Here is a 27,330-nt window from a genome sequence, read left to right on the forward strand (position 1 = left end):
TAAAGTATGTAAAAATAACCCTTGTACTGTGACTTCAATTATTATGCCAACCCTCCCCCTCAAATAGAAATTATCTGACAGATTTTGTTAAATAATTCATTCAATTGTGGCTTGCAATAATCAAAATAATATGGCGGAGGGCTGAAAAACTCATAAAGGGCAAAGACGAAAGGGGTGAAGAGGAGGGGGAGAGGGAAGTTGGTAGCAGCGTGACTCGAACTCGCCATCTTCATAACTGAAGTGGAGAACCTTAACCATTACAAGTTATGAATCTCATTATAAAGCTGTATTGGATTTCAGAATAAGAAATTATTATATTAATAAAACCACCTTTCCAATACACATTGGAAAGGTATTGGAATGGTTTTATTAATATAATAATTTCTTTTTCTTGAACCTTAACCACTCGACCACTGTACCACAGTCTCTCGTTTGTTGGTACCTGGCATGCTAAACAGAATTCTACTTGCGAGATTTCCATGGCGATTGAACTTATGATGAGCACATCTGGTTAAATCGCACACCAACACGGTCAGAAAGTGACTAACTGCTGCTCTCATTCGCAACATGAAGAAAAAGGGGATCAGGAAATAACAGAGAGAAAAAAAGAGAGAGAGTTGATACAAGCGCGATTTGAACTCGCCACCTTCATAACTGAACCAAAGAACCTTAAACACTTGACCACCATCTACCAACCTACAAAGTTTGAACAAAATAGGTGATGCGGACATCGTGACATCCCCTTCTTAGTTTTGTGTGCTTGGAAACACTTTTCTTTGTTACAGTATAGATATTTTGGGTTAGTCGATATGCAGTTTCCATGTTTTGGCATTTAATTTCATTGGCTTTTGTTTTGAGTCCATGTTCAAAACACGGTAATCTTCAGAACCAAAATTTACAAATGGGAAGCTGACCAAGAGGAAAGACTAAAGAAGAAGAAGACTGGAAGAACCTGGTCTGAAGACAGAAAGGAAGCCCACAGTAAAAGAATGAAAGAAATATGGACACAGAAGAAGGCAAATGCATGCCTCTAAGTACTCTGCATAGACTTAATGGACTTATTCGTGTATATCAATAAATATGCTTAGGAACATACATGTATCATATTTGAAAGCCAGAACAGAGTAAGTGGGTGTAATTATATAAAGAACTGAAATGATTTTAATGAAATGTACTCATATTATTCACACAGTGGACCAAAATTCCACCTGATTCGTTATATGAAGAAACATAGACAGAAGGCTATCGAACAAAGTCCTACAAAGTAGCATCCAAAAGCTTTCGGGGGCTATGAGGAGCTGGTAAACTAGGAACATGTAGTTAAAGTTATAGGGTCAGAAATGTGTTCTACCATTCCTGCCCTTCATATTTAGAATGGTTTTGTCCATGAACAGAAAAATGATACCGTATGTAGACACAGTGTTTAAATTTAGTTGTGCTTGTGCTGGTGAAGTCAAGAAATATGAATTTTCATGAGTAACAAACACACCTTTGCTGAAAAGACCTAGTGTTTTGAGAAGGTGCTAGCATAAGGGACAAGGAAAAAGGAACATACCCAGAGGGGAAGCGATGTGGACCGAGGTTAGGGAGTTTACCATCCACAAATTCATCCGTCATTTATTCAAAGGTAACAAAATATTTACAATATCATAACTGAAGAACCCTTTCAATAGTAAACCAATAAACTTCTATTGGCCTCGTACATTCAACAGAGAACAGAAGATCTATTACCCACAGGTAATATAAAATAAATGCAAGTATTACTAGAATGTAATATTACAGAAATACATATTACGAAAATGAAACGGCCTTCAACTGGCCCACAGGCCCCTGGGCTACAAACCCGGCAAATCCACACAGCACAGCACACACAGAAGCACAACACTTACCCAATTACAGACCTATTCGCTGCCACAAGCATTAACCTTTCACTCAATATACACATGCAACATTCACTCACGACTTACTCTCCGATGTTCGCAGCCCAGCAGCCTCGGGTTCGAAAGAAACCCCCTAGTAGATGCTCGGATCGAGCGACAAATAATTAATGAGAGATAAATGCTGGACACAACCAGCCACCAAGACTAGGCTTGAGAAGGGAAGGGGAAGGAACAGGAGGGGTAAAAACCAACGTAGAAACAGCAAATCACATATCAATAACTCAAATCATAGCGCAGGTGCACTTCAAGTGTCTGCAAGTGTCTTTTAAGTCCGACAGAGTAAATCAAAGTTTCTTGTTATACATTTTTTTTAAATGAATGAAAAACATCTGTGAAAGTTTGCAGTGCACTATGCCTTCTGGTGTGGGTTAGAACAAATTTGTTTCTTTCATTGACCTTTCTCAGTCTCATCCTTGGGTTTTGATGATATGAAAGTGACCAAGGTATGAGTGATGTTAGCAATGCTGTTCCTTATTCAGCCAGTCCCAGTTATGAATGGTCTGAAAATGTTGCTTATAGGGTTGGTTGGTGTGGGCATTTCAGTGGGCTTGGCAGACTGAGATGTAATAGCAACTTTTGACTCAGTGAGGAAAACAACAGAAAACCTAACCCCTCATTCCCTAGTATGCCTCTTCAGTGGTGCCTGAGCCATCTATAACAGCTGATGATGTAGCTGTTGAGATCCAAACCAGCCTTCGGGCTGAGCACTCAACATACACACATGCAAACATTGTATTCACTCACCAAATAAAGAAAAAAAAAAAAACAAGCTTCTTCTGAGTTTCACAATACTAATGTCTGCCTCTGTAACATATCTGTTAGCACTATTAGGTGCGTAGGCCTGGGTTTGATTCCCGGTACTGCCAGAAATTTGAGAGTGGTACGAAGGCTGGTATGTGGTTAAAATGGTACATGCAGTTCACCCCCATGGTGGGGGGTTGCCTGAAAAGAGCTACACCACTTCAGAGCAAGGACATCAGTTTACTGACTTACAATGCCAATAGCAATGTACAGTAGCTCTCCAATGGCAAAATCAGAAGTGTTCCAGTGGTACCACAATCAAAACCAATTACTGTAGAAAGTCATTCTGGAGATTTCTTTTTTCACAGGGAACTGTCAATTCAATATTCATTCTGAAGGAAAAACAGTAAAAAAGAAGCTGTATATGATAAATTTTGATCATTTGCAGGAATTCATCCATCACAAATGAATCCTTGTAAGAACAAACACCTTCAAACTATCGTTTCTTTCCAATACTGTTACTATTACCTCAGTAGATACTGACACACTGAGAAAGAACTGCAATTTCAAGTATCAGCCCCTTGGTAACATTACTAAAAGAGAAAACAGAGTTTTGGTACCTAATGGTTTATGAGTTATTTGTGCTGAACATCTCAGCTAACTCACCCTGCATATCCGAAATATCAATTAAAAAAAAAAAAGTAAAAAATAAACATAAAATTAGTGGCAAATCAATTTAAAATGTGAGGGACAATTCCACTGCATGGCTTGTGAAAGCAGCATCTAAGAAGAAGACGTTGTTAGTGTGGAAAAAGGAAATCATTTTAACACGTTGTGTTTGCAACATGCCAAGTAGTGGAACACCATCCACCAGACTTGAACTTTGCACTGATATGGAAAAATCTATCAAACAATCTCTGGTCAAATCCACATGGAAACATGCATCAGAATTGGGGATACCAGAATCAACCATGAGGAAACATATCAAAACATTAGTTTCCTCTACATTAGTTTATGTTAACATCTAAAGATATCATGTATAAATACATTTCTTCCTACCTGTATTTCAGCAGCAATCCATGCTTTCTTCCCTTTATAGAAATCTTTTGGTTCCATAATATATCTTTCAAGATCTGCATTATTCATGACGCTATTTTCAATGATCGGCATATCCCCATCAAGCAGAGTAACGACTACAAATGAAACACTGTAAATGAAGACATCATAGCAAATTAGATATTTAAAAGAAAAGTAAAACTGCTGGTAGGACACTCAAATCTACTTCTTGTTTGGCAGATACAATTGATACTATTTTTATATATTGAGCTGAACAGAGAATCTAAGCAGAATGGAAACATACCAAGGATAAATATGTTAACAGGTCAGGGTAGGTAAAGAAGTGCAGTAGAAAGCAAATACAAGGATAAACATGAAAATACAGAGTGTGCACAAAGTCTGTATACCCCTACTCATTATTTATTTCTATTGTCAGAGACCCATTGTTATCGACTTTGATTGTTGACAGTAGCTGGTGACAAAATATTGAAAGAATAGCTGATACAATTGATTATATGATGTAGTAAATTTTGCTGGCCGCTGTTGTGGATTTAGGAACATAAAATTAGTGGCAAATCAATTTAAAATGTGAAGGACAATTCCACTGCATGGTCTATAAAAGCAGCATCGAAAAAGAAGATGTTGTTAGTGTGGAAAAAGAAAAACATTTTAAGAAGTAGTGTTAGCGACATGCCAAGAAGTGGAACACCATCCACCGGACTTGAACTTTGCACCGATAAGGAAAAATATATCGAACAATCTCTGGTCAAATTCACATGAAAACGTGTGTCAGAATCGAGGATACCGGAATCTAACATGAGGAAACATATCAAAGTGGATCTGAAAATGAGGTGTTAGCATCCATTGAGTGACAATGAAGTATCAGATGATGATTTGGAGAGACATACTGATGCTTGTGGTCAGATGCTGCAACAATTCCAAAGAATGACTCAGAAGGCAGAAGTCATGTTCACTGACGAGTGTGCAATTTATCGCAGTTCCTGTAGTCACAATGTTTACTTTGGGGGAGGGGGGAAATCCACAATTTTTTTTTTTTCAAGAAATTGAACGAAACCCACCTCACGTCATGATCAGGGCTGGAATGACACAAATGAATCTGTTTGGCCCATAATTTTTTGATCATTCTGTTAACCTCTCAGTGTGTTGGATTTAAATGCCTGATAGTCTCTGTGCTGTGGGAGCAGTTCAGAGAGTGGTGTTTAAACTTTCTCAGATTCGTGCGAGGCTTCATTCAAACTTCGGTACTATTTTACGGATTTCAATAAAACTTCCATATGCATCTTTAGAAAACTCCTTTCTTTTGGAAAATTTGATTCTATCTTACCTTAATAATTGAATTTGGTGTGGAAAGTCTTGAAGCATCCCTCAATGCAGAGACCTGCTTTGCAGTCTGGACACCAAAACACTGTCTCTCTCCGAATTTTCTATTTGTAGCACACAACATAATCGGACAAATTTTGCAAAGTTTGGAGAGTCCCTGATATGTATCAAGTGCCTCAATGTTGTTGAAATGCATAAAATTACTAACTGATTCAAATATACCCATTGAAATAAAAGACCCAAAAATTGGTGTAGACAGAATAGAGCTTTTAAAAAAATAGCTTCGTAGCGTAAGCTTTTGTATTATAGCTATTATAAAGTGCAATCACAACGTATATCTCATCCTTCTTGACTGGTTTACAATCCCGCATTCTGAAACAAAGTGGTAATAAGACCCTAGATCACATTCTTTGCTCAGCATATAAATTTGTTTCACAAATTATTAGTTCTACTAACTCGTGCGTAAAGAACATCTTAAAAACCATCACATTCCCCAATTGCTTCATTCTGAGGTCCTGGGTTCCCTCTAAACTGTTCTACTTGACCCACATAATTAGACATGTTTTCCCATCGAAATGTATTAGCTGTGACATGCAGATTGCCATTCTGTGCACTATCAATCGTATCTGATTCCGAACCGAGGATTTAGCATACAGTGATGGGAAGGTAATGCAAATGACAGAAAGCATGACCAACAAATGGTAAATACGTTAATATGGGAGGGGCATCTGATTCAGAAAGTGATGGAAGAATATTCTGGATGTGGTGCTGGTAAAACCAGATGAGCTCTATAGAGAAACCGAAGTAATAGATGGTAGTGATCACGAAGCTGTTTTTGTGGTAGTTAAAAATAAATGTGAAAGAAAGGAAAATATTAACATTAAAACTATTAGGCAGTACCATATGCCTGATAAAACAGGCATGAGGGAGTTTTTAAAAAGTAAAAATGATCGGTGGAAAACGGTAAATAAAAATGTAAACAGGCTCTGGGATGGGTTTAAAACAATTGTTGAGGAATATGAAAATAGGTTTATACCTTTAAAGGTGGTAAGGAATAGTAAAGATCCACTATATTGTAACAGAGATTAAAGGGACTAAGAAAAGGGTGCAGGTTGGAAAGAAATAGAGTTAGAAATGGCTGTGGAAGTAAGGAGAAATTGAAGGAACTTACTAGGAAATTGAATCTAGCAAAGAAGTCAGCTAAGGATAACATAATGGCAAGCATAACTGGAGGTCATACAAATTTCAGTGAAAAATGGAAGAGTATGTTATAGGTACTTTAAGGCAGAAAGAGGTTCCAAGAAGGATATTCCAGGAATAATTAATGAACAAGAGGAGTTTGTAAGTGAGGATCTTCAAAAGGCAAAAGTATTCAGTCAGCAGTATGTAAAGATTGTTGGCTACAAGGATAATGTCCAGATAGAGGAAGTGATTAATACTAAAGAAGTATTAAAAATTACCTATGACAGCAATGACATTTACAGTGAGATACAAAAGTTGAAAACTAGAAAAGCAGCTGGAATGGATAAGGTTACAGGGGATATTACTAAAGACAATGGGTTGGGATATAGTACCATATCTGAAATACTTATTTGATTATTGTTTGCATGAAGGAGCTATACCAAATGAATGGAGAGTTGCTGTAGTAGCCCCTGTGTATAAAGGAAAGGGTGATAGACATAAAGCTGAAAATTACAGGCCAGTCAGTTTGACATGCATTGCATGTAAGCTTTGGGAAAGCATTCTTTCTGATTATATTAGACATGTTTACTAAAATTAATAACTGGTTTGATAGAAGGCAGTTTGGTTTTAAGAAAAGTTATTCCACTGAAGCTCAACTTGTAGGGTTCCAGCAAGATATAGCAGATATCCTGGATTCAGGAGGTCAATTGGACTGTATCGCGATTGACCTATCTAAGGCATTTGATAGGGTAGATCATGGGAGACTACTGGCAAAAATGAGTGCAATTGGAATTGACAAAAGAGTGACTGAATTGGTGGCTATGTTTCTAGAAAATAGAACTCAGAGAATTAGAGTAGGTGAAGCTTTATCTGTACCTGTAATAATTAAGAGGGGAATTCCTCAAGGCAGTATTATTGGACCTTTATATTTTCTTATATATAAATCAATGATATGTGTAAAGAAGTAGAATCAGAGATAAGGCTTTTCGCAGATGATATTATTCTGTACAGAGTAATAAATAAGTTACAATATTGTGAGCAACTGAAAAATGACCTTGATAATGTTGTGCAATGGACAATAGGCAATGGTATGATGATAAACGGGGTTACAAGTCAGGTCATGAGTTTCACAAATAGGAAAAGTCCTCTCAGTTTTAAATAGGCGTTGATGGGGTGAAAGTTCCTTTTGAGGATCATTGTAAGTACCTAGGTCTTAATATAAGGAAAGATCTCCATTGGGGTAATCACATAAATATGATTGTAAATAAAGGGTACAGATCTCTGCACATGGTTATTAGTGTATTTAGGGGTTGTAGTAAGGATGTAAAGGAGAGGGAATAATGTGGCATGTCACTAAAGATTCTGCATTTTATGATATTCTAGCAGAGTAAGTGTAAGTTTGTGAAAAAATTGTTTAATAGTTCTTAAGTCATTATTACGAACATAACCATTCTTTGAGATTCAGATTTGGCTGATCTGGTCACATGTTCAATTATCAAATTGACAAGATCTTTGAATCTTTATAGACTCTTATCCTTAAGGGATATAATTTTTTTTTACCAGATCGCAATGCAAAGAAATTTTTAAATTTAGTTCTTAGGATTGAATTTCACGTCTTTCAAAGATGTTAGACCTGCTACTTGTTTTAAGTATTTTAGAACAACTCATTCTACTACAATCCTAATGTATCTCTCCTACCAAAGATTCCATATTTTATGATATCCTAGTGGACTGGGCGAGTTGGCCGTGCGGTTAGGGGCGTGCAGCTGTGAACTTGCATCTGGGAGATAGTGGGTTCGAGCCCCACTGTCCGCAGCCCTGAAGATGGTTTTCCATGGTTTCCCATTTTCACACCAGGCAAATGCTGGGGCTGTACCTTAATTAAGGCCACGGCTGCTTCCTTCCCATTCCTAGGCCTTTCCTATCCCATCATTGCCATAAGACCTCTCTGTGTCAGTGCAATGTAAAAAAACAAATCCTAATAGAGTAAGTTTAAGTTTGTGAAAAAATGGTTTAATAATTCTTAAGTCATCATTTACGAACACAACCATTCTTCGAGATTCAGATTTGACCGATGATGCTCAGTAAGGGAGCAAAACATGTCCCACGAATAACTTTTTAATTAATGAAGATATTTTAAATGTAACAGCATTATAATATATTGAACAGGTAGATTATATTAAAACTTTGTTATTGTAAATAAGTGGTTTCGAGCTGTCAGTGGAGAGATGGCATGGAATGACATCAGTAGACAAATAAGTTTGAGTGGGACAAATATTCATTTATAGGAAGGGGAGTTAGGAATTGGAATAACTTACCAAGGGAGATGTTCAAGAAATTTCCGATTTCTTTGCAATCATTTAAGAAAAGGCTAGGAAAACAACAGATAGACAATCTGCCACCTGGGCGACTGCCCAAAATGCAGATCAGTAGTGACTAATGAGATGTCATCCATATCATTCAAATCACAATCTGAATCTAACGAACTTTCATTAGAACCACTCAAATGTTCCAAAACATCCTCAATTTCTACACTTGATAACCCGCACTTGCTTATAGAAGGCATCTCCACTCATGACCGATGGAATGCAAGACAGCGTGTGATAAGGAAAAAGGATGCGGGGAAAGTCTCAAGAGAGCCCTGAATAGATAAAATTTATGATTATGTTGACAGTCAGGTTCTTCCCCAGGAGAAAATGAAGGTTTAATGCAAGAAGTGTGCCTAGTAGTTGCCAGATAGCAGACAAAAACAGTGCTTGCCCCTGGTGGCAGTGATAAACATTCCTTGAAATATCACTTGAATTTCAGTGACAAAATACTGTCGAAATACAGATCAGGGTATATCATTCAAAAGCTCAAACCTTCTGCTTCAAGAAGAAATGAGTTAAAATACAAACAGTTTCATTTGTAACTGCTAGATTGCAGTACAGTACACGCATGTACCATGCAAGCAGTGCTGGTCACTCCACCGTGCACGATATTCACTGCACAACGAGCAGTACTCAGCACTCCACACTGACAGGTTAATTAGAACAGTTACCTCCAGATGATAAATGACTGCCTCATCCCGCTTCTGCAAAATGCGGGAATCTTAGACATTGTTAGGTTTCAACTTGATGGGGTGCCAGCTCACTTTGCAGTGGTTGTTCGACAATGTCTGAACGCATTTTTTGGGAATTGCTGAATCAGTTGAGGATCGGACAATGTTCCAGCTTCTTTTCCATGACCACCAAGAAGCCCTGATCTAACAACATGCGATAATGCACCCTGGGATTATGTCAAGGAACAGGTGAGAAAGCAGTAGTCTGTTGGAATTGATGATCTGAAAAATGCAGTGCGTGAAGCTTTCCAAACAGTGACCTCAACTATGGTGCTTAATATGAGCATCAGAACATGGCGGTATACTCTGTATTCTGCTGTGCAGAGACCAAGGAGGGACACATAAGAATGTTTTAAATTTCTAAGATGTAAGATGTAAGTAGAAATAACTAACTTATAAGTATATGTACTTTTATATCATGCCAGTGTGAGTTTAATAAGGGTATAAGGACCTTGTACAAAGGTATAGAACTAATAGTACAAAAGGTCTATTCTTAGACAATGAACTTTCTCTTTATCAATCCTAGTATATTATGTAGTACTGTAGACTGTTTTCATGCTCTGAAAGCATTGTTAGAAAGTTTGAGTGCCACTGGCGGAAAATATTTTCACCAGCACAATGTTGGCCAGTGTAGGAGAGTTGATGGTATACAATTTCTAATCACTAAATTTGTGCCAAAATCCTGGGTTAAACTTCAAACTTCACTGCAGAGTGGAGGCATATGATGCTGTTAATAGTGATTCGTCTGTTAGATGGCAACAAAAATATTGAGCAAACCCCTTGGGGGTTATTCGACAGAAATAGACTACATAAAATCAGCTTCATGGTCCGTATTGCACTTCAATAGATTCACAATTAAATATTTATTTATTTTCCACCTAGTCGATACAATGATTGCTTAAGGCAATTTTTAATGGTCAAAAGTACATGTTTCGTATATTATCAACATCTTCAGCCACACAACACTGTTTAGATGAAAAATATATAAAATTGACAAAGTAATGCTTTAGAGGAAGTGTCCTTAAAATGAACATAAGATTGACAAGATTAAAACAAACAAATAACTCAAGAGAAAATATATAAATTATTTCTACAATAGAACAAATTAGTAAGCATACCAGAAATTGAAGATTTTATTAATGTTTTAAAATTCATGTTAAATCAAAATTATTTTACGTTTAATAATAAAATTTACCAACAAAAAGGACTCTCAATGGGAGCCCCAGCATCAGGAATATTGGCTAATATATACTTAGACTATTTGGAACACACGAAAATTATTAATCAAATAGAGGGTTTGGATTTTTGGACACGTTATGTGGACGATGTTTACGCTATAATAGATAACAGACTCACCGATAGCAATAAAGTTTTAAATATATTGAATAATTTGGATTCCAATATAAAATTCACTTTAGAAGAAGAAGTTGAAAAATCACTGAATTTTCTGGACATAGTCACAACAAGAGAGGAAAAAGGATTTTCTTTCAAAATACACAGAAAATCCACTTTCACACTGACCACTATCAAGAACAACTCGTTACACCCTGAGGCACAGAAAAGATCAGCATATTATAGTTACGTTAACAGAGCGTTTAGTATTCCTTTATCCAAATCTGAAAGGAATAAAGAACTGTTGTTTATCCGACAACAAGCCCTCTTGAATGGTTTCAACAATAACATGATTTATAAAATAATTAATAAATTTTCGGAGAAGCAACAATCTAAATTAGCAGTCGAACCTAGTAAAACTGAAAAATATATCAAGTTCACATATAATAATCCAAACATTCATGTAATAACAAATTTATTTAAGAGAAAAAATTTCAAAATTGCATTTTCCACCAATAACAACATGAAACATAGTATTTTCAACCATGATACAATAACTCTCTCGGAAAAAGATAAATTTTTTGATTCGCGAATATATAAACTCACATGCTTTGAATGTAAGAATACATACATAGGACAATCTGGCCGCAATTTTAAAGTTAGATATTTGGAACATGTGAATGCTGAAAAACATAGAAGATTCTCAGCAATGGGATCACACATGACTGCCACAGGTCATAAATTTACCAACATAGAACAAGACCTGACCATCATAAAAAAGTTGAAAAAGGGCAGCTTAATGAACACATATGAAGACCTGTACATTCATCTAGACCAACTTGTGAAGAAAAATGATAACCTTAATGAGGCTGTAGAATATAAGAATCCATTATATTATCAAATTCTAGTATATTTGAAAATGCTTGAGAAGGATCACGAAAAAAGAATTGGAATTTCTCCACCTACAGATAACCCTACAACTTATTCCTGCTCAGTTGAAGCTATAGGTGACAGCAAGGAAGTTCTTGACACACCTATATCCCCCGCTCCTCCACCTCCTCAGGTGCAAGAGCAAGGAAGAAAGCATCATCAATATTACACCCGGCGCAAAACTGTGAAAGAATGACAGGAGTTACTGTTCCAAAGGAAAGCAGGCTTAATAAGATTTGACAACTAGGAATTAGTTATATTTTCATCTACATTAATAATAAGAGCCGCACTGTGATATCAGGATTTCTTCATTTCGATAATTACTTATAAATTGTATAATTTTTAATTTATAAATTGATCTTTTTTCATGAATTATTAAGAAAAGAATATTTATTAGGACAATTTCTCTATGGAATATTGTACAAGTGTTTCCTTGACGACTGCTTTCTATTGTAGAAATAATTTATATATTTTCTCTTGAGTTGTTTGTTTGTTTTAATCTTGTCAATCTTATGTTCATTTTAAGGACACTTCCTCTAAAGCATTACTTTGTCAATTTTATATATTTTTCATCTAAACAGTGTTATGTGGCTGAAGATGTTGATAATATACGAAACATGTACCACTTTTGACCATTAAAAATTGCCTTAAGCAATCATTGTATTGACTAGGTGGAAAATAAATAAATACTTAATTGTGAAGAAATAGACTATGTGCCAACATCAGTTTTCACCCTCTCCCTACATCATTATCATGACACGCACGGATGAGCAGGTCGTCCATAGTCATCAACTAGAAAGGCTTGCACCAGGCCTCTCTGGAGGCCACACGATATCAATCAATACACTGATCAACAGATTAATTAGGAGAAAGTAAGATGTGAACACTAGACTGTCTTCCAATAAACAAGCTGCATTTGGGAGGCAACTTCACACACAACCATAAAGTTATAGCTCTTTTTTATTCTTCTTCAGCCTTTGGACATCCACTCCTGGACAATGGCCACCTCTAGCCTTTTCCACACCATTCTTTTCTGGGGAGTCTGCATCCAGTTTACTCTGCTGCCTTTCCTTATACAACAGCAAATCAAAAAGTAAGTTACATTTCCAAGTTATGGTCATTTATAAGACCACCTGCACATAGGCAACATGGCTATGACATCATACAATATAAGTTCACTTTTTCACATAGTCCCCAAGACAATGTAAACATTTCTTGGAACGGTCAACCAACTTTTTGACTCAGGGTGCATAGAAATTACCTCCAGCACTATGTAACCACCTGGAGACAGCTGCTTTCACCTCCTCATTGTTAAAAAAAAAAAAAGTTCCCAAGGAGTATGATAGGGCAGACAAGGAGAGACAGAGTAAAAAATGTTGAGGTAAAAAAAGAGATAGGGTAGAAAAACTGAGTGATAGGGTGGAGAAGAATAAATTGAGATAGTTTGGACATGTTATGATGATGGAGGAGAGGATACCAAAACAAGTGTTGGAGGCTAAGATAGAAGGAAAGAGGGCAAAAGGGAGGCCCAGAACAAGATGGATGGACTCTGTCAAGAACAGTACAAGAAAAAAAGAAATCTGGACTGGAATAAAATTACTGAAGAGGAGTGGTGGAAGGATAGGCAACGGCTGAGAATTGATATCAACAGCTCAGCCTGGGAGAAGCTGGAGAAAGGGAAAAAAATAATGATGATTAGTATTATTTAACTACTTTGACACTATTGTATTGGGTAATCATCAGCCTTAATTCATAAATAGAAAATATATTACATGCAAATTACAGTCACCAATCACATAATATAGTATAACTGATATGTCTTGACTTATTGACATAATATGTTTGTGGTTACATATGAGTCTATTCAAATTGATGTTGCTTTCACATGTGTCTAAAATTTGTTAGCGTCACTTGACCTTGTAAGGAAAACTGTGGTCTTGAGGTAAAACAGTGCATTATAATATAAACAATGCACAGTTAAAACGGGTTGAGATTAAAGTAATACATCAAAAATGTTCCTCTGATATATGTATCTGTTACAGTGTCATTTGATGTGGTTCTAATCTTGAGCTAGTGTTGGTAGGTCTCTTAAGAAGATGATCTAAAGGGTGAAGCGAAATTTGCGCACTCGGGCGTCACAGCGCGACTCTTCACATGTCAGCAATAAAAAAAGTCTCTCACAAAAGTTTGTCCTGCGAGTGTATTGGGCAGATAAAGGACGTTGATGAGTGGCAATCTGGCAACACTGTAACCACATGTATGGTAAATACCTCTGTCAGCACATACCGTATTAGATGTGCTGTACAGCTGATGCAGTGGATAGAGTTTTGGGTTAGCATGCAGGAGGTCGAAGGTTCGATCCTGGGTTGAGGCGCATTTTTTTATTTGCTAATTTCCATCGGACATTACATACTGTAATACAGCTATAGGTCACATGTATGCTAAATTTACAACATTTTGTAACACTGAACACAACATATACGTGGATAGACAAACAAGAAATAGACAGTTGAAACAAATGGCCTGTCATAGGACAGAATAACTACACAAACAATATCACTTTCGAGATGCTAAAGATGATAGCACAGTACAATAACCCAACATCTACATGTAATTTTTATGAGTGCTCAAATGTAGCACATTAGCAATAATACTGTCCATATTAATGACTGGATGACCTTCACAACAGAATACATTGTCCTCAGAACAACAGATGCTGAAAGAGACCTACCTTCCTGCATGTCCAAACATTGCACAACCCGCTGGATCATACATCCCTGGACCCTTCGCAGCACAGCTGCATCCACAGTAACAAGAGCAGCATGAACACGTGCTACCAATTCTTCCACATTTATTGGCGGAGTAGAGTACACGTGTTCCTTCAGGTGTCCCCATAGGAAGGAATCCAGGGAACTTAGGTCAGGTGAACGTGGTGTCCATACAACTGGACTGCCACGTTTGAGCCATTTCCCTGGAAATGTTCTGTCCAAATACTATTGCACATTAATTCCAGAGTGTGGAGATGCACCATCATGCTGGAACCATATCCTCTGCCGAACATGCAGTGGAACATCTTCCAGCGCATCAGACAGGTAGTTTGAGAGGAATGCATGATACCTTCATGCAGTCAACCGGTAAGGCAACATGTAAGGGCCAAACACCCGTCGTCGTCGCCATAGGACCTATCTGTATCGGTGCGACGTAAAGACCCTAGCAAAAAAAAAAAAAACCACCTGTCGCCCAATATTCCGGCCCAGACGTTGATACCAAAGCTAACTTGATATCCACGGTCGCGGGTGACATGCGGGTTAACCTCACACCAATGGTGGGCATTGTATATATTGAAGACAGCCTCACAAGTGAATGCTGCTTCATCCGACCATAGTACAGTGTTCATGAAGTCATCGTTGGCTTCCTGTTGTTGTTGGAACCATTCAAAGGATTGCATCCACTGATGGCGATCTGCAGGATGCAGGTGTTGCGTGAATTAATAATGATAGGGGTGCAGCCCATGCTCATGCAGCACGTTAACGACCGTACGTTGCGAGACACACAGCTGCCTTGCTACGCAACGTGTACTTCACTGAGGTTCTTGGTGTAAGACCACCAGAATAGCTTCCTCAGTAACTGGAATACGGCGAGTCCGTGGACGACCTCTGTCATGCGATGGTGGAAGGAGAGAACCTGGCTCCCAAAGGCGCAGCTCCAGATGACAAAACACATTTTTACCTGGATGACGTCGACGAGGATATCTAGCAGCATATTCACGAGCAGCAACACCAGCCCAGTTATCAGATGCACCAAGGACCAGAAGCATATCCACATATTCATCGTTTATGTATGCCATACGTCTGCCACACTGGTTTAGAAGTTTACAAGAAGGACATTCGATACGTGTGCGCATGTACATTGGAGTCTGTTATGGGTGCTTTACTCCACTCACCACTAGTTCCTGTCTGGTGGACAGCGCATACACTACATAATAAACATGCTGTCAATCCTGCATGCTGTTCCACCCAACATGCATTATCCCTCTGACAGATATTGTTCTGGATGATTCATCCCGACACTGCTAATGGTCAGTTTTGAATTACACTGTTTCCCTAACAGTAACAGATGTGATGTGTCCACAATCCCATCGATAGAATAATAATAATAATAATAATAATAATAATAATAATAATAATAATAATAATAATAATAATAATAATAATAATAATAATAATAATAATAATAATAACGTACTGAGGTACATACTAAACAGTATGCGGTTACCAAACACAATGTTGAAAGGCATAACTAGTGTGACCATGGTGATAACACATACAAATTGTAACCAAGTTTGGACATTATTCGCAAACCACGTTGCTAGGTCTACTGGTAACGTAAGGCCCTAATGAAATGTAATGCACCTGAACAAGGCAAGAATAATAGTTGGTACCAATCTATGGGACCATTGGAGAAGAGTACAAAGAAAACAGGTTTCGCCAGTGGCGGCTCGTTTGGGAGGGCTAAGGCGCGCGCCCTCCATGGGGTTCCATTAAATTAGGGAATTTTAATCTTAAGTGTTAACAAGGGAAATATTTTTCTATTATTATCAAGGGCGCGAGTTGTACTGTACTGCAGCCCGATGCGCTGCTGGCCCTGCGCAGGAAGGCGCTCTCTCATAGCGGACCAAATACTCCGAGTCTCGCTCGACTGGCCTTGAGGGAGCCAATCAGAGGCACAATAGAGATGTGCTGTTCTAACGGAGATTCCGGCGCGTTTCTGCTGCGGCCTATCGTTGCACCCAACCTACCCGAAACATTGCTCATTTGATTTCTATTTAACAGGGGTCAGTTTGAGCCATTTCTCTCCTAAAACTAGGGACTATTTTACTGAGGCACTTACCTGAGTTAAATGTGCTGGTATATATTTAAAATAGTCTTGTAATTTTTAGTATTATTAACTAACGAAACGAGTAACGACTGTAACTACTGTCTCCTCGCACTTGACTCATGTTGGCCATTCTCACTGGAGAGCGCGATGTTTAGCTGTGTGTTGACGAATGATCTCGTGAGGTGACTGTGACGAGGTGAAATTAGGAGAAAGGTTGTGATTTATATGTAGGCGTAGTGTTATGTTTCCACTTCGTACGGTATGATTACCGTCGAACATATTAAAGAACTAACGTTTTCTTCTCTTTCTATCGAAAAGAAAGTCGAACTGAAGGAGTGTGGTAGGCCAACACCAGACTTCTCGTTGAAAAAAATGGAGACCAAGGAAAATGACAATGGGCTTTTCAAAGACAAATTAATTCTCCTGACGTATATAACAAGAACGCGCGGATATGTGGAAGTGATGATATAGATGTTGATTCCCATAGGGAATCTGAAATATTTGTCCTGAATGAGCAAATTTATAATACCAATATAAATGGTCCGTTATTGGACATTATAAATTTTCCAGCTAGCTCATTCTTGGTTGCCAGCGTTTCGCCCTCATGTGCTAGGGTGGGCTCATCAGTTGGTACCTAGCACACTTACCAATACACTGGCTAGTGCATACCATGGAGGCCACTGCGTAGGCTAACTGGAGCCACCGGCAGTGCCAATGCACTAAGAGACTTTGTCTCATCACTAAAAATTGATGCCTGCTTGGCCATCAGATGATATAGATGTTGATTCCCATAGGGAATCTGAAATATTTGTCCTGAATGAGCAAATTTATAATACCAATATAAATGGTCCGTTATTGGACATTATAAATTTTCCAGCTAGCTCATTCTTGGTTGCCAGCGTTTCGCCCTCATGTGCTAGGGTGGGCTCATCAGTTGGTACCTAGCACACTTACCAATACGCTGGCTAGTGCATACCGTGGAGGCCACTGCGTAGGCTAACTGGAGCCACCGGCAGTGCCAATGCACTAAGAGACTTTATCTCAGAAACCTTTTCTGCATTCCTTGCCTGCTATTCTTCCGTTCTAGGAAAGGAGATAAATGGATCACCATAGGGGTGATATCAATAGTACCATGGACTCTGAAATGCTTGGTAAAGTCAATGTCGTGTCTTGTTTGAGTGATCACTACAGTGAAACTATTCGTAAACATAATTCGATCGTGGACAAGAACAGGCAAATGTTAATAATAATAATAATGATAATAATAATAATAATAATAATAATAATAATAATAATAATAATAATAATAATAATAATAATAATAATAATAATAATAATAATAATTACATATGCATTGCACCGTATAGTGTTCGAAGTGTGTACCTTGATAACATGGTTTGAAGAACTTGAGATGTATTATGGAATTATGAAACTAAGGCGCGCCCCCCACTGCTGACATCCACGAGCCGCCACTGGGTGTCGCATCTAGTAGATAGATGAAGTGGTTTTTCAAAGCTGACCAATGAAAAACGATTGTCGTCCATTTCTAGGATTGTAGTATGTAAGTGCAAATGGTTTCTAGAGGACCCGCTGCAATCGCTGTTGACAATTAAGATGCTGGATACCATACCACCTGGACTAGATTTATGAAATTAAAAACATACGCCTCAACCCAGGATCGACCCTATGACCTCCTGCATGCTAACCCAAAACTCCATCCACTGCATCAACTGTACATGACTAATATGTGCTGAAAGAGGTAGTTACCCTACCTGTGGTTACAGTGTCGCCAGATTGCCACTCTTCAATGTCCTTTTTCTGCTGAATATACTCGCAGGATGAAAGTTTGTGAGAGACATTTTGTTATTGCTGGCATGTGAGGAGTTGTGCTTCGACATCCGAGTGTGCGAATTTCGCTTCACCCTGTGTATGTAACATACACCTTTGGTCCTCAAGTTGTAATTATTGATAAGAACATGCAAACTACCATTCTTGTAACACTTATGGGGACATTCACAGTATGAATATGTGGCCCTCTGACCTGGTGGAGTGATCCGTCACTATTTCGTATAAAGTGAATGTCTGGAAAAGAAAAGTGAAGAACAGTTAAATGGGAAATGGAATAATATCAAGAAAGAGAAGTATGAACTTGTATAAGACTCACCTCCAGGTGCCTTGTATACCAGTGTATGGGGACACAAAACCAACACTAGACTGACCAGCCAGTGGGAGTAGAGGAATGGTTTACATTTTCATTTAACATAAATAGAAAGAATTATGTCAAGAAATATTAGTTTTCTCATTAATTTCACTGATATTTTAAGTAGGATTAAGGTACTGATCCAGGTGATCCGACTCATTGGCTGAATGGTCAGCATTGAGGCGTTCAGTTCAGAGGATCCCAGGTTCGATTCCCGGCTGGGCTGGGGATTTTAATTGCCTCTGATTAACTCTTATAGCCTGGGAACAGGGTGTTTGTGTTTGTTCCAACACTTTCCTCTTCATATATAGATAACACACCACACTACCAACCACCACAGAAAAATGCAATAGTAATTACATCCCTCCATATAGAATTGGCATCAGGAAGGGCATCTACCCGTAAAACAGGGCCAAATCCACATGTGCGGCACAGTTTGCACCCGCAACCCCACAGGTGTGGGAAAAGTGGTAGAAAAAGAAGAACAGTATTAACATGCTCCATATATCTTATTGAGAAACTGCAACCTGTTTGTCCTACATAATATGAGGTCTTGTGGTCTTGTCCTCACATAAAGTGAATGTCTGGAAAAGAAAAGTGAAGAACAGTTAAATGGGAAATGGAATAATATCAAGAAGGGAAGTATGAAATTTTATGAGACTCACCTCCAGGTGCCTTGTATACCAGTGTATGGACACATAAAGAAAATTTTTTGCTTCAATTGATCGTGCATGTATTGTAAAAAGTAGAAAAACTATTATTATTATTACTGTAGTTTTAAAAGCTATTCATTGATTACACTCCTTGAAAATATTGACAACTTGATATATGTTGGGATTATTAAACGTAAAAGAGGAATAGGTTTTTTTGTCTATTGATTCTCTAGTTAGGCTGAAAATTTAGCATCTTTTAGTTGTATTGATAATTTCAACTTTGCTACTGACCTAATGAATATCTTTTTCAGATAACATAATTGTAAGAGCTCTGTTTACCATACTCTAATATGATACCTTCTTATGGGAATGGGGGTGGGGATAATTCCTTTGAATGGTGGTAGACGTATGAGTGGGTTTTCTGAAAATAGGATAAGTTGGCTGATTCAAATGTCTGGTGACGTTTAAGTCCAGATAATGTAGACTCTGCTGAGATTCAGATTCTATTGTAAAAATAATATGTGAATCTATTTATTTAAATTAGATAAAGTTGAGGTCACATTTTCTAGAAATTCATTCAATATTGCTAGCACATCATCCACATAACGTGCCCAAAAACAGATATTGTTAGACTTGGGATTATTCAGATTTTGTTTGTTTGTTACAATTTGCCTTACATCGCACCGACACAGATAGGTCTAATGGCAATGATGGGATAGGAAAGGCTAAGGAGTGGGAAGGAAGCGGCTAAGGTCTTAATTAAGGTGGATTTGATGGATTTTTAGCTTGAAACTGTTAATTCTTCTTTAAAAAACATTGTATAAATTGTGAAGTTTTATAGAGTGGCTCAGTCTGTAATTAATGGTGGGTCCCATGGGGACATCAGCCTTGTGGATCTTAGGCGATGCCCTCATCTCAGGAAATCATGGGTTCTTGTTTATTAATTTACCCAGTGTGAAAATGGGAAACCACAGAAAACAATCTTCAGGGCTGCTGACAGTGGGATTTGAACCCACTATCAACCAAATATTCAGAATTTTAGCATGTTCTAAGTTATCCAGATAAATTTCTGCTAAGATCCCCAAGGCTGGCGACCCCATGGCCAAACCTATCTGCTGATAAATAGTATTACTAATGCAAAAATAGTTGTTGTTCAGGACTAATTTTAGAAGAGAAATTAATTCCTGGATTTCTTGTATGGACAAATTACTAAATTTTCTTTCTTTAAAGATTTTTTAAAGGGGATACTTGGATACATGTTTTTCATATCAGGAATGGTGAGAGTGAACTTTAAAATTTTTAAGGTTGTAAACTAATTCTAGTGTGTTTTTGATGGATTTTTTGCTTGAAACTGATAATTTTTCTTTAAAAAACATTGTATTGTGAAGTTTTATAGAGTGGATCAGTCTGTAATTAATGATGGGCCCCATTGGGATGTAAGCCTTGTGGATCTTAGGTGATACCCTTGCCTTAGGAAGTCTGGGTTCATGTTTATTAATTTATTGCTTTCTTGTTTGTTCAAGAGAAAGGTTAAATTTTTAAGTGAATGTTTAAGGTCCTTTTGGACTTTTGCTATGGGATCTGTTTTAATAATGGGGAATGAGTTTTCTGAAGAGAAGGTGTTAGTTTCATTAATGTATTCCTCCTTACTCATAACAACAGTAACATTGCCTTTGCTGGCTATGATTACAATAATGTTATTATCTTTGATCTTTTTTTTAATGATAGAAATGGCATTGAAGGTTTAGATTTGATCTGTCTGAATCTTGGACTTATGTAGATTAATAATATTACTTAGTTTTTCCTAACTTAAAATCTGGCTTCCTCTTTTTGGTTTATGGGAGTTCATTGATGGCTAATTCAGCTTCTGTTATTGATGTGATAATAGTAAATGAAGTGGCATATGACTTTTAGTGCTGGGAGTGTCTGAGGGCATGTTCGGTTCGAAAGGTACAGGTCTTTTGATTTAATTCCCGTAGGCGACTTGCGCTTCGTGATGAGAATGAAATGATGATGAAGAGGACACATACACCAAGCCCCGTGCCAGCGAAATTAACCAATGATGGTTAAAATTCCCGACCTTGCCAGGAATCGAACTTGGGCCCCTGTGACCGAAGGCCAGCATGCTAACCATTTAGCCATGGAGCTGGACGTGATAACAGTGTTAAGGTGGGATGGATTTTGCCAGTTATGCTTTGGGTTATTGTTCAACTTTTTGCTTTCCTCTTCATTCAATGATATATCAGTTAAATTAATAACAGGTGGATGGAAAACTTGTAAAGTGTTGGTATTTGAATGATGAACATGTTGATAAGATCAAAAGTCTACAAAGGCTTTTCTATATTTAAGCATAAAAACTAAGATTGAAAATACTGGAAAAGATATTAACTTCTTAAAGCAATACATAACCAATAATTTAACATGGAATTTACTTAAATTCACTTTTAAAGAAACACAGATTTACAAATCAGATTAATAAAATCCAGCTTAGAACAAATAAAATATGGCTCAAAAATGAGATAAAGTTTTTATTACTTACGGTATAGGGAAAAAACACACTTGAATAAGAAATTGTATCAAACTTGCCTAGAGGCAGGCAAAGTCCTTTCCAAATCCCAATAGAAACTTTTACAGTCATTTGTACACCAAACACTAGAAACCATTGTACCCGTACATCATAAACAGCAAGTCCTAGATAATATGTTGCATAACCTGAAAAATACAGCTAATAACCTTAGACCTTATCAAGTTCATCATCCAAATACCAACACATTACAAAGTTTCCATCCATTCATTATTCATTTAACTGATGTATCATTGAATGAAGAGGAAAGCAAAATGTTGAACATAATCTAAAACATAATTGGCCAAATATATCCCACCTTAACTCTGTTATCACATCAATATGAGAAGCTGAATTAGCCAGGAAACTGGGAGTGAAATTTCTACATCCTAATGGGTGGGTAGGAGATAGGGTTCTGTGCTCAGATGGCCTTCACTTAAACCGCAGTGGTACGTATAAGTTAGGAAATTTGTTTGGAAGGGTAATAGGGAGGTACATTCAGGGATACGGGGTGGCCTAAGGAGTGATGATAATGGAACAGGGAACTGGAAATCAAGTAGGGATGACATAAAAATGTTAGTGTTGAACTGTAGAAGTATTGTAAAGAAAGGAATAGAATTAAGTAATTTAATAGATATATATTTACCAGATATTGTAATAGGAGTTGAATCATGGCTGAGAAATGATATAATGGATGCAGACATTTTCTCACAGAACTAGAGTAAGTATCGTAGAGATAAAATTGGAATGGTGGGAGGGGGAGTATTCATTCTGGTGAAAGAAGAATTTGTAAGCTACAAAAAAGTTAAAGATGACACACATTAAATTCTAGGTGTAAGGCTCATTGCTAAAGATAATAGGCAACTTGATATCTTTGTAGTGTACAGACCGGGAAAGGGTAGTGTTGACACGGATTCGGAATTATTTGATAAGATAATCAGCTATGGAAACGACATGAAAAGGAATGTGATTGTAGAGAGAGATCTGAATTTACCAGATGTCAATTGGGAAGGAAATGCGAACGACAGTGAGCATGACCAACAAATGGCATATGAGTTAATATGGGAAGGACAGCTGATTCAGAAAATGATGGAACCAAATAGAGAGAAAAATATCCTGGGTGTGGTGCTGGTAAAACCAGATGAGCTCTGTAGAGAAACTGAAGTAAGAGATGGTATTAGTGATCATGAAGCTGTTTTTGTCGTAGTTAAAAATAAATGTGATAGAAAAGAAGGTCCTAAAAGTAGGAGTATTAGGCAGTACCATATGGCTGATAAAGCAGGCATGAGGCAATTTCTAAAAAAGTAACTATGATCGGTGGAAAACAGTAAATAAAAATGTAAACAGACTCTGGGATGGATTCAAAGCAATTGTTGAGGAATGTGAAAATAGGTTTGTACCTTTAAAGGTGGTGATGAATGTTAAAGATCCACCTTATGAAGACTGGTAAGAAATAGAGTTAGAAATGGCTGTGGAAATAAGGAGAAATTGAAGGAACTTACTAGGAACTTGAATCTAGCAAAGAAGGCAGCTAAGGATAACATGATGGCAAGCATAATTGGCAGTCATACAAATTTTAGTGAAAAATGGAAAGGTATGTATAGGTACTTTAAGGCAGAAACAGGTTCCAAGAAGGACATTCCAAGAATCATGAATGAACAAGGAGAGTGTGTAAGCAAGGATCTTCAAAAGGCAGAAGTATTCAGTCAACAGTAAGTAAAGATTGTTGGTTACAAGGATAATATTCAGATAGAGGAGAAGACTAATGCTAAATAAGTATTAAAATTTATGCATGATAACAATGACATTTACAATAAGATACATAAGTTGAAAACTAAAAAAGCTGCTGGAATTGATAAGATCTCTGGGGATATACGTAAGACAATGGGTTGGGTTATAGTACCATATCTGAAGTACATATTTGATTATTGTTTGGTTGAAGGAGCTATACCAAATGAATGGAGAGTTGCTATAGTAGCCCCTGTATATAAAGGAAAGGGTGATAGACATAAAGCTGAAAATTACAGGCCAGTAAGTTTGACATGCATTGTATGTAAGCTTTGGGAAGGCATTCTTTCTGATTATATTAGACATGTTTGTGAAATGAATAACTGGTTCAATAGAAGGCAGTTCAGTTTTAGGAAAGGTTATTCCATTGAAGCTCAACTTGTAGGATTCCAGCAAGATATAGCAGATATCTTGGATTCAGGAGGTCAAATGGACTGTATCACGATTGACCTGTCTAAAGCATTTGATAGGGTGGATCATGGGAGACTACTGGCAAAAATGAGTGCAATTGGACTAGACAAAAGAGTGACTGAATGGGTTGCTATATTTCTAGAAAATAGATCTCAGAGAATTAGAGTAGGTGAAGCATTATCTGACCCTGTAATAATTAGGAGGGGAATACCTCAAGGCAGTATTATCGGACCTTTATGTTTTGTTATATTTATAAATGATATGAGTAAAGGAGTGGAATCAGAGGTAAGGCTTTTTGCGACTGATGTTATTCTCTACAGAGTGATAAATAAGTTACAAGATTGTGAGCAACTGCAACATGACCTCGAAAAATTTGTGAGATGGACAGCAGGCAATGGTATGTTGATAAACGGGGTTAAAAGTCAGGTTGTGAGTTTTACAAATAGGAAAACTCCTCTCAGTTTTAATTACTGCGTTGATGGGGTGAAAGTTCCTTTTGGGGATCATTGTAAGTATCTAGGTGTTAATATAAGGATAGATCTTCATTGGGGTAATCACATAAATGGGATTGTTAATAAAGGGTACAGATCTCTGCACATGGTTATGAGGGTGTTTAGGGGTTGTTGTAAGGATGTAAAGGAGAAGGCATATAAAGCTCTGGTAAGACCCCAACAATGGTTACATTGTATGGGACCCTCACCAGGAATACCTGATTCAAGAACTGGAAAAAGTCCAAAGAAAAGCAGCTGGATTTGTTCTGGGTGATTTCCGACAAAAGAGTAGCATTACAAAATTGTTGCAAAGTTTGGGCTGGGAAGAATTGGGAGAAGGAAGACGAGCTGCTCGACTAAGTGGTATGTTGATATAGATGTTGATTCCCATGGGGAATCTGAAATATTTGTCCCGAATGAGTAAATTTATAATACCAACATAAATGGTCAGTTATTGGACGTTATAAATTTTCCAGCTAACTCATTCCTGGTTGCCAGCATTTCGCCCCCGTGTGCTAGGTTGGGGTCATCAGTTGGTACCTAGCACACCTACAAGATGCTGTCTAGTGCATACCGTGGAGGCCACTGCATAGGCTTCTTGAAGCCACCGGCAGTGCCAATGCACTATGAGAGACTTTGTCTTATCACCAAAAAATTGATGCCTGCTTGGCCATCAGATGATGTAGATGTTGATTCCCATGGGGAATCTGAAATATTTGTCCCGATTGAGTAAATTTGTAATACCAATATAAATTGTCCATTATCGGATATTATACATTTTCCAGCTAACTCATTCCTGATTGCCAGCATTTCTCCCCCGTGTGCTAGGTTGGGTTCATCAGTTGGTACCTAGCACACCTACCAAGACGCTGGATAGTGCACACCGTGGAGGCCACTGCGTAGGCTACTTGAAGCCACCGGCAGTGCCAATGCAGTTTAAATATCGTGATTTATTTCATCTAGGGGACATCTTAATGTTTGGACAATAAGAAATAAAGTGCATTAAAGTTGGTTTTGTTTACAACATGGATCTGGTTAGACAACTAAGGCGTCTGAAAGAAAGACAAATAAACCTTTGGTTGAAAGAAGAAAAGAGTTTAAATGTAGTAGAATGTACTTCCAGGGGGTGAGTCCATCGTAACAATAGCCTATATGGACAAAGCAGATATGTTGCCTCGGAAAATGTTAGGGCGTCCCCTGCTAAAAGTGACGCGCAGCTCTTCAGGTGCTGGGGGAACTGTGGAAAATGGGCAACCAGCACCAAAATACATCAAAATTGCAACAGTAAATGTACTGACTCTGACGGGAAAGAAAGAAGAACTGGTTGACTTCATGATAGAAAAAGATATAGCCATACTTGGACTGTGCGAGACCAAGAAGAGGGGTACAGGGGAAATCCCTCTGAGAGAAGGATACAGGCTGTATTACAACAGAGGACCTGAAGCAAAAAATGGTGTGGCCATCATACTTAGAAGAGAAATCCAAGAATATCTGGAATATACAAAGTACGTCAGCAATAGGATGATGATGATGAGACTCCAGTTTGAAAATGGCGTGAAAGATCTATTTCAGTTGTATGCCCCACAAACTGGTTGCATAGATGAACATCTAGAGGACTTCTTAGAGGAAGTGGAGAGACAGATAGAAGATAAGGAAGTACTATTGATGGGAGATCTAAATGCACAAGTTGGAATGGAAAGACAAGGAAAGGAAGATGATGTAGGGCCCTTTGGATATGGAAATATAAATCCTGAAGGTGAGTTGTTGGTGGATTATTGCATGAGGAATCAAATGATTGTTGGAAACACCTGGTTTAGGAAGAAGAACAGTCAGAAGATTACAAGGTATGGTTGGGGAGACAGACGAACAAAGACCATTTTTGATTATATAATCATAGAGAAAGAACACCGGAAGAATCTTGTAGATGTAACAGCCATGCCTGAAGAAGCCTTTGGTGGAGATCATAGAGTTGTGAGAGGAAAACTGAAAGTTGGAAAGATTGAAAAACCCCAATTAAGAAGAGAGAAAAGAATTAAAGTATGGAAGTTGAAGGAGAAAAGCATACAAGAAGAATTTCAAAGGGAAATAATACCCTTGGTACCCAGGGCAGAGGTGGGGAATGTTGAAGAGGAATGGAAAAGATTTAAGGAAGCACTGGTTGGATGTGCAGAAAAGGTATGTGGTAGAACATCAGGAAAGGTGAAAGACAAAGAAACACACTGGTGGAATGATAGGGTAAAGATTAAAGTGAAGGAAAAGAAAATGGCATGGAAAGCATGGAAAACATCTAAGACTGAAGAAAGTAGAAGAAAATATGTGGAGGCAAAGAATTTGGCCAAGAAAGTAGTGGAGGAAGAAAAGAGGAAAAGCTGGGCCTTATTCACACAGAAATTGAGAGATGATACGCAGGGCAACAAGAAATTACTGTATTGTATCTTAAGAAACAAAAAGAGAGATCAAGTAAACACCAGATTTGTGAAGGATGAAGGTGGCATAATTTAAACAAAGCCAGAAGAAATAAGAAATAGATGGAGAGAGTATTTTCTGAAGCTACTGAACATAACGGATGACAGTCATTCAATGGACGACCAAGAAAGGCAATTAGTTGATGAAAAAATGGATAAAGAAATTAAAATGAATGAAATTGAAATGGCAGTAAGAAAGATGAAGAATGGAAAAACTGCTGGAATAGATGAAATTTCAGTGGAGATGATAAAGGCAGCT

The 27,330-nt window shown here is 37.7% G+C and overlaps 1 protein-coding gene across 1 annotated transcript in view; it reads right to left on the reverse strand.

Annotated features, from left to right (window-relative positions):
• LOC136874532 (receptor-type tyrosine-protein phosphatase kappa) overlaps positions 1-27,330 on the reverse strand; it is a 381,492-nt gene that overhangs the window by 135,414 nt on the left and 218,748 nt on the right. Inside the window, exon 12 of the mRNA XM_067148168.2 lies at positions 3,741-3,888. Coding sequence (XP_067004269.2) covers positions 3,741-3,888 — 148 coding nt within the window. The remainder of the gene's footprint in view (positions 1-3,740; positions 3,889-27,330) is intronic.

The sequence above is a fragment of the Anabrus simplex genome, chromosome 5 (genome assembly GCF_040414725.1).
Source record: "Anabrus simplex isolate iqAnaSimp1 chromosome 5, ASM4041472v1, whole genome shotgun sequence".
Lineage (NCBI taxonomy): Eukaryota > Metazoa > Arthropoda > Insecta > Orthoptera > Tettigoniidae > Anabrus > Anabrus simplex.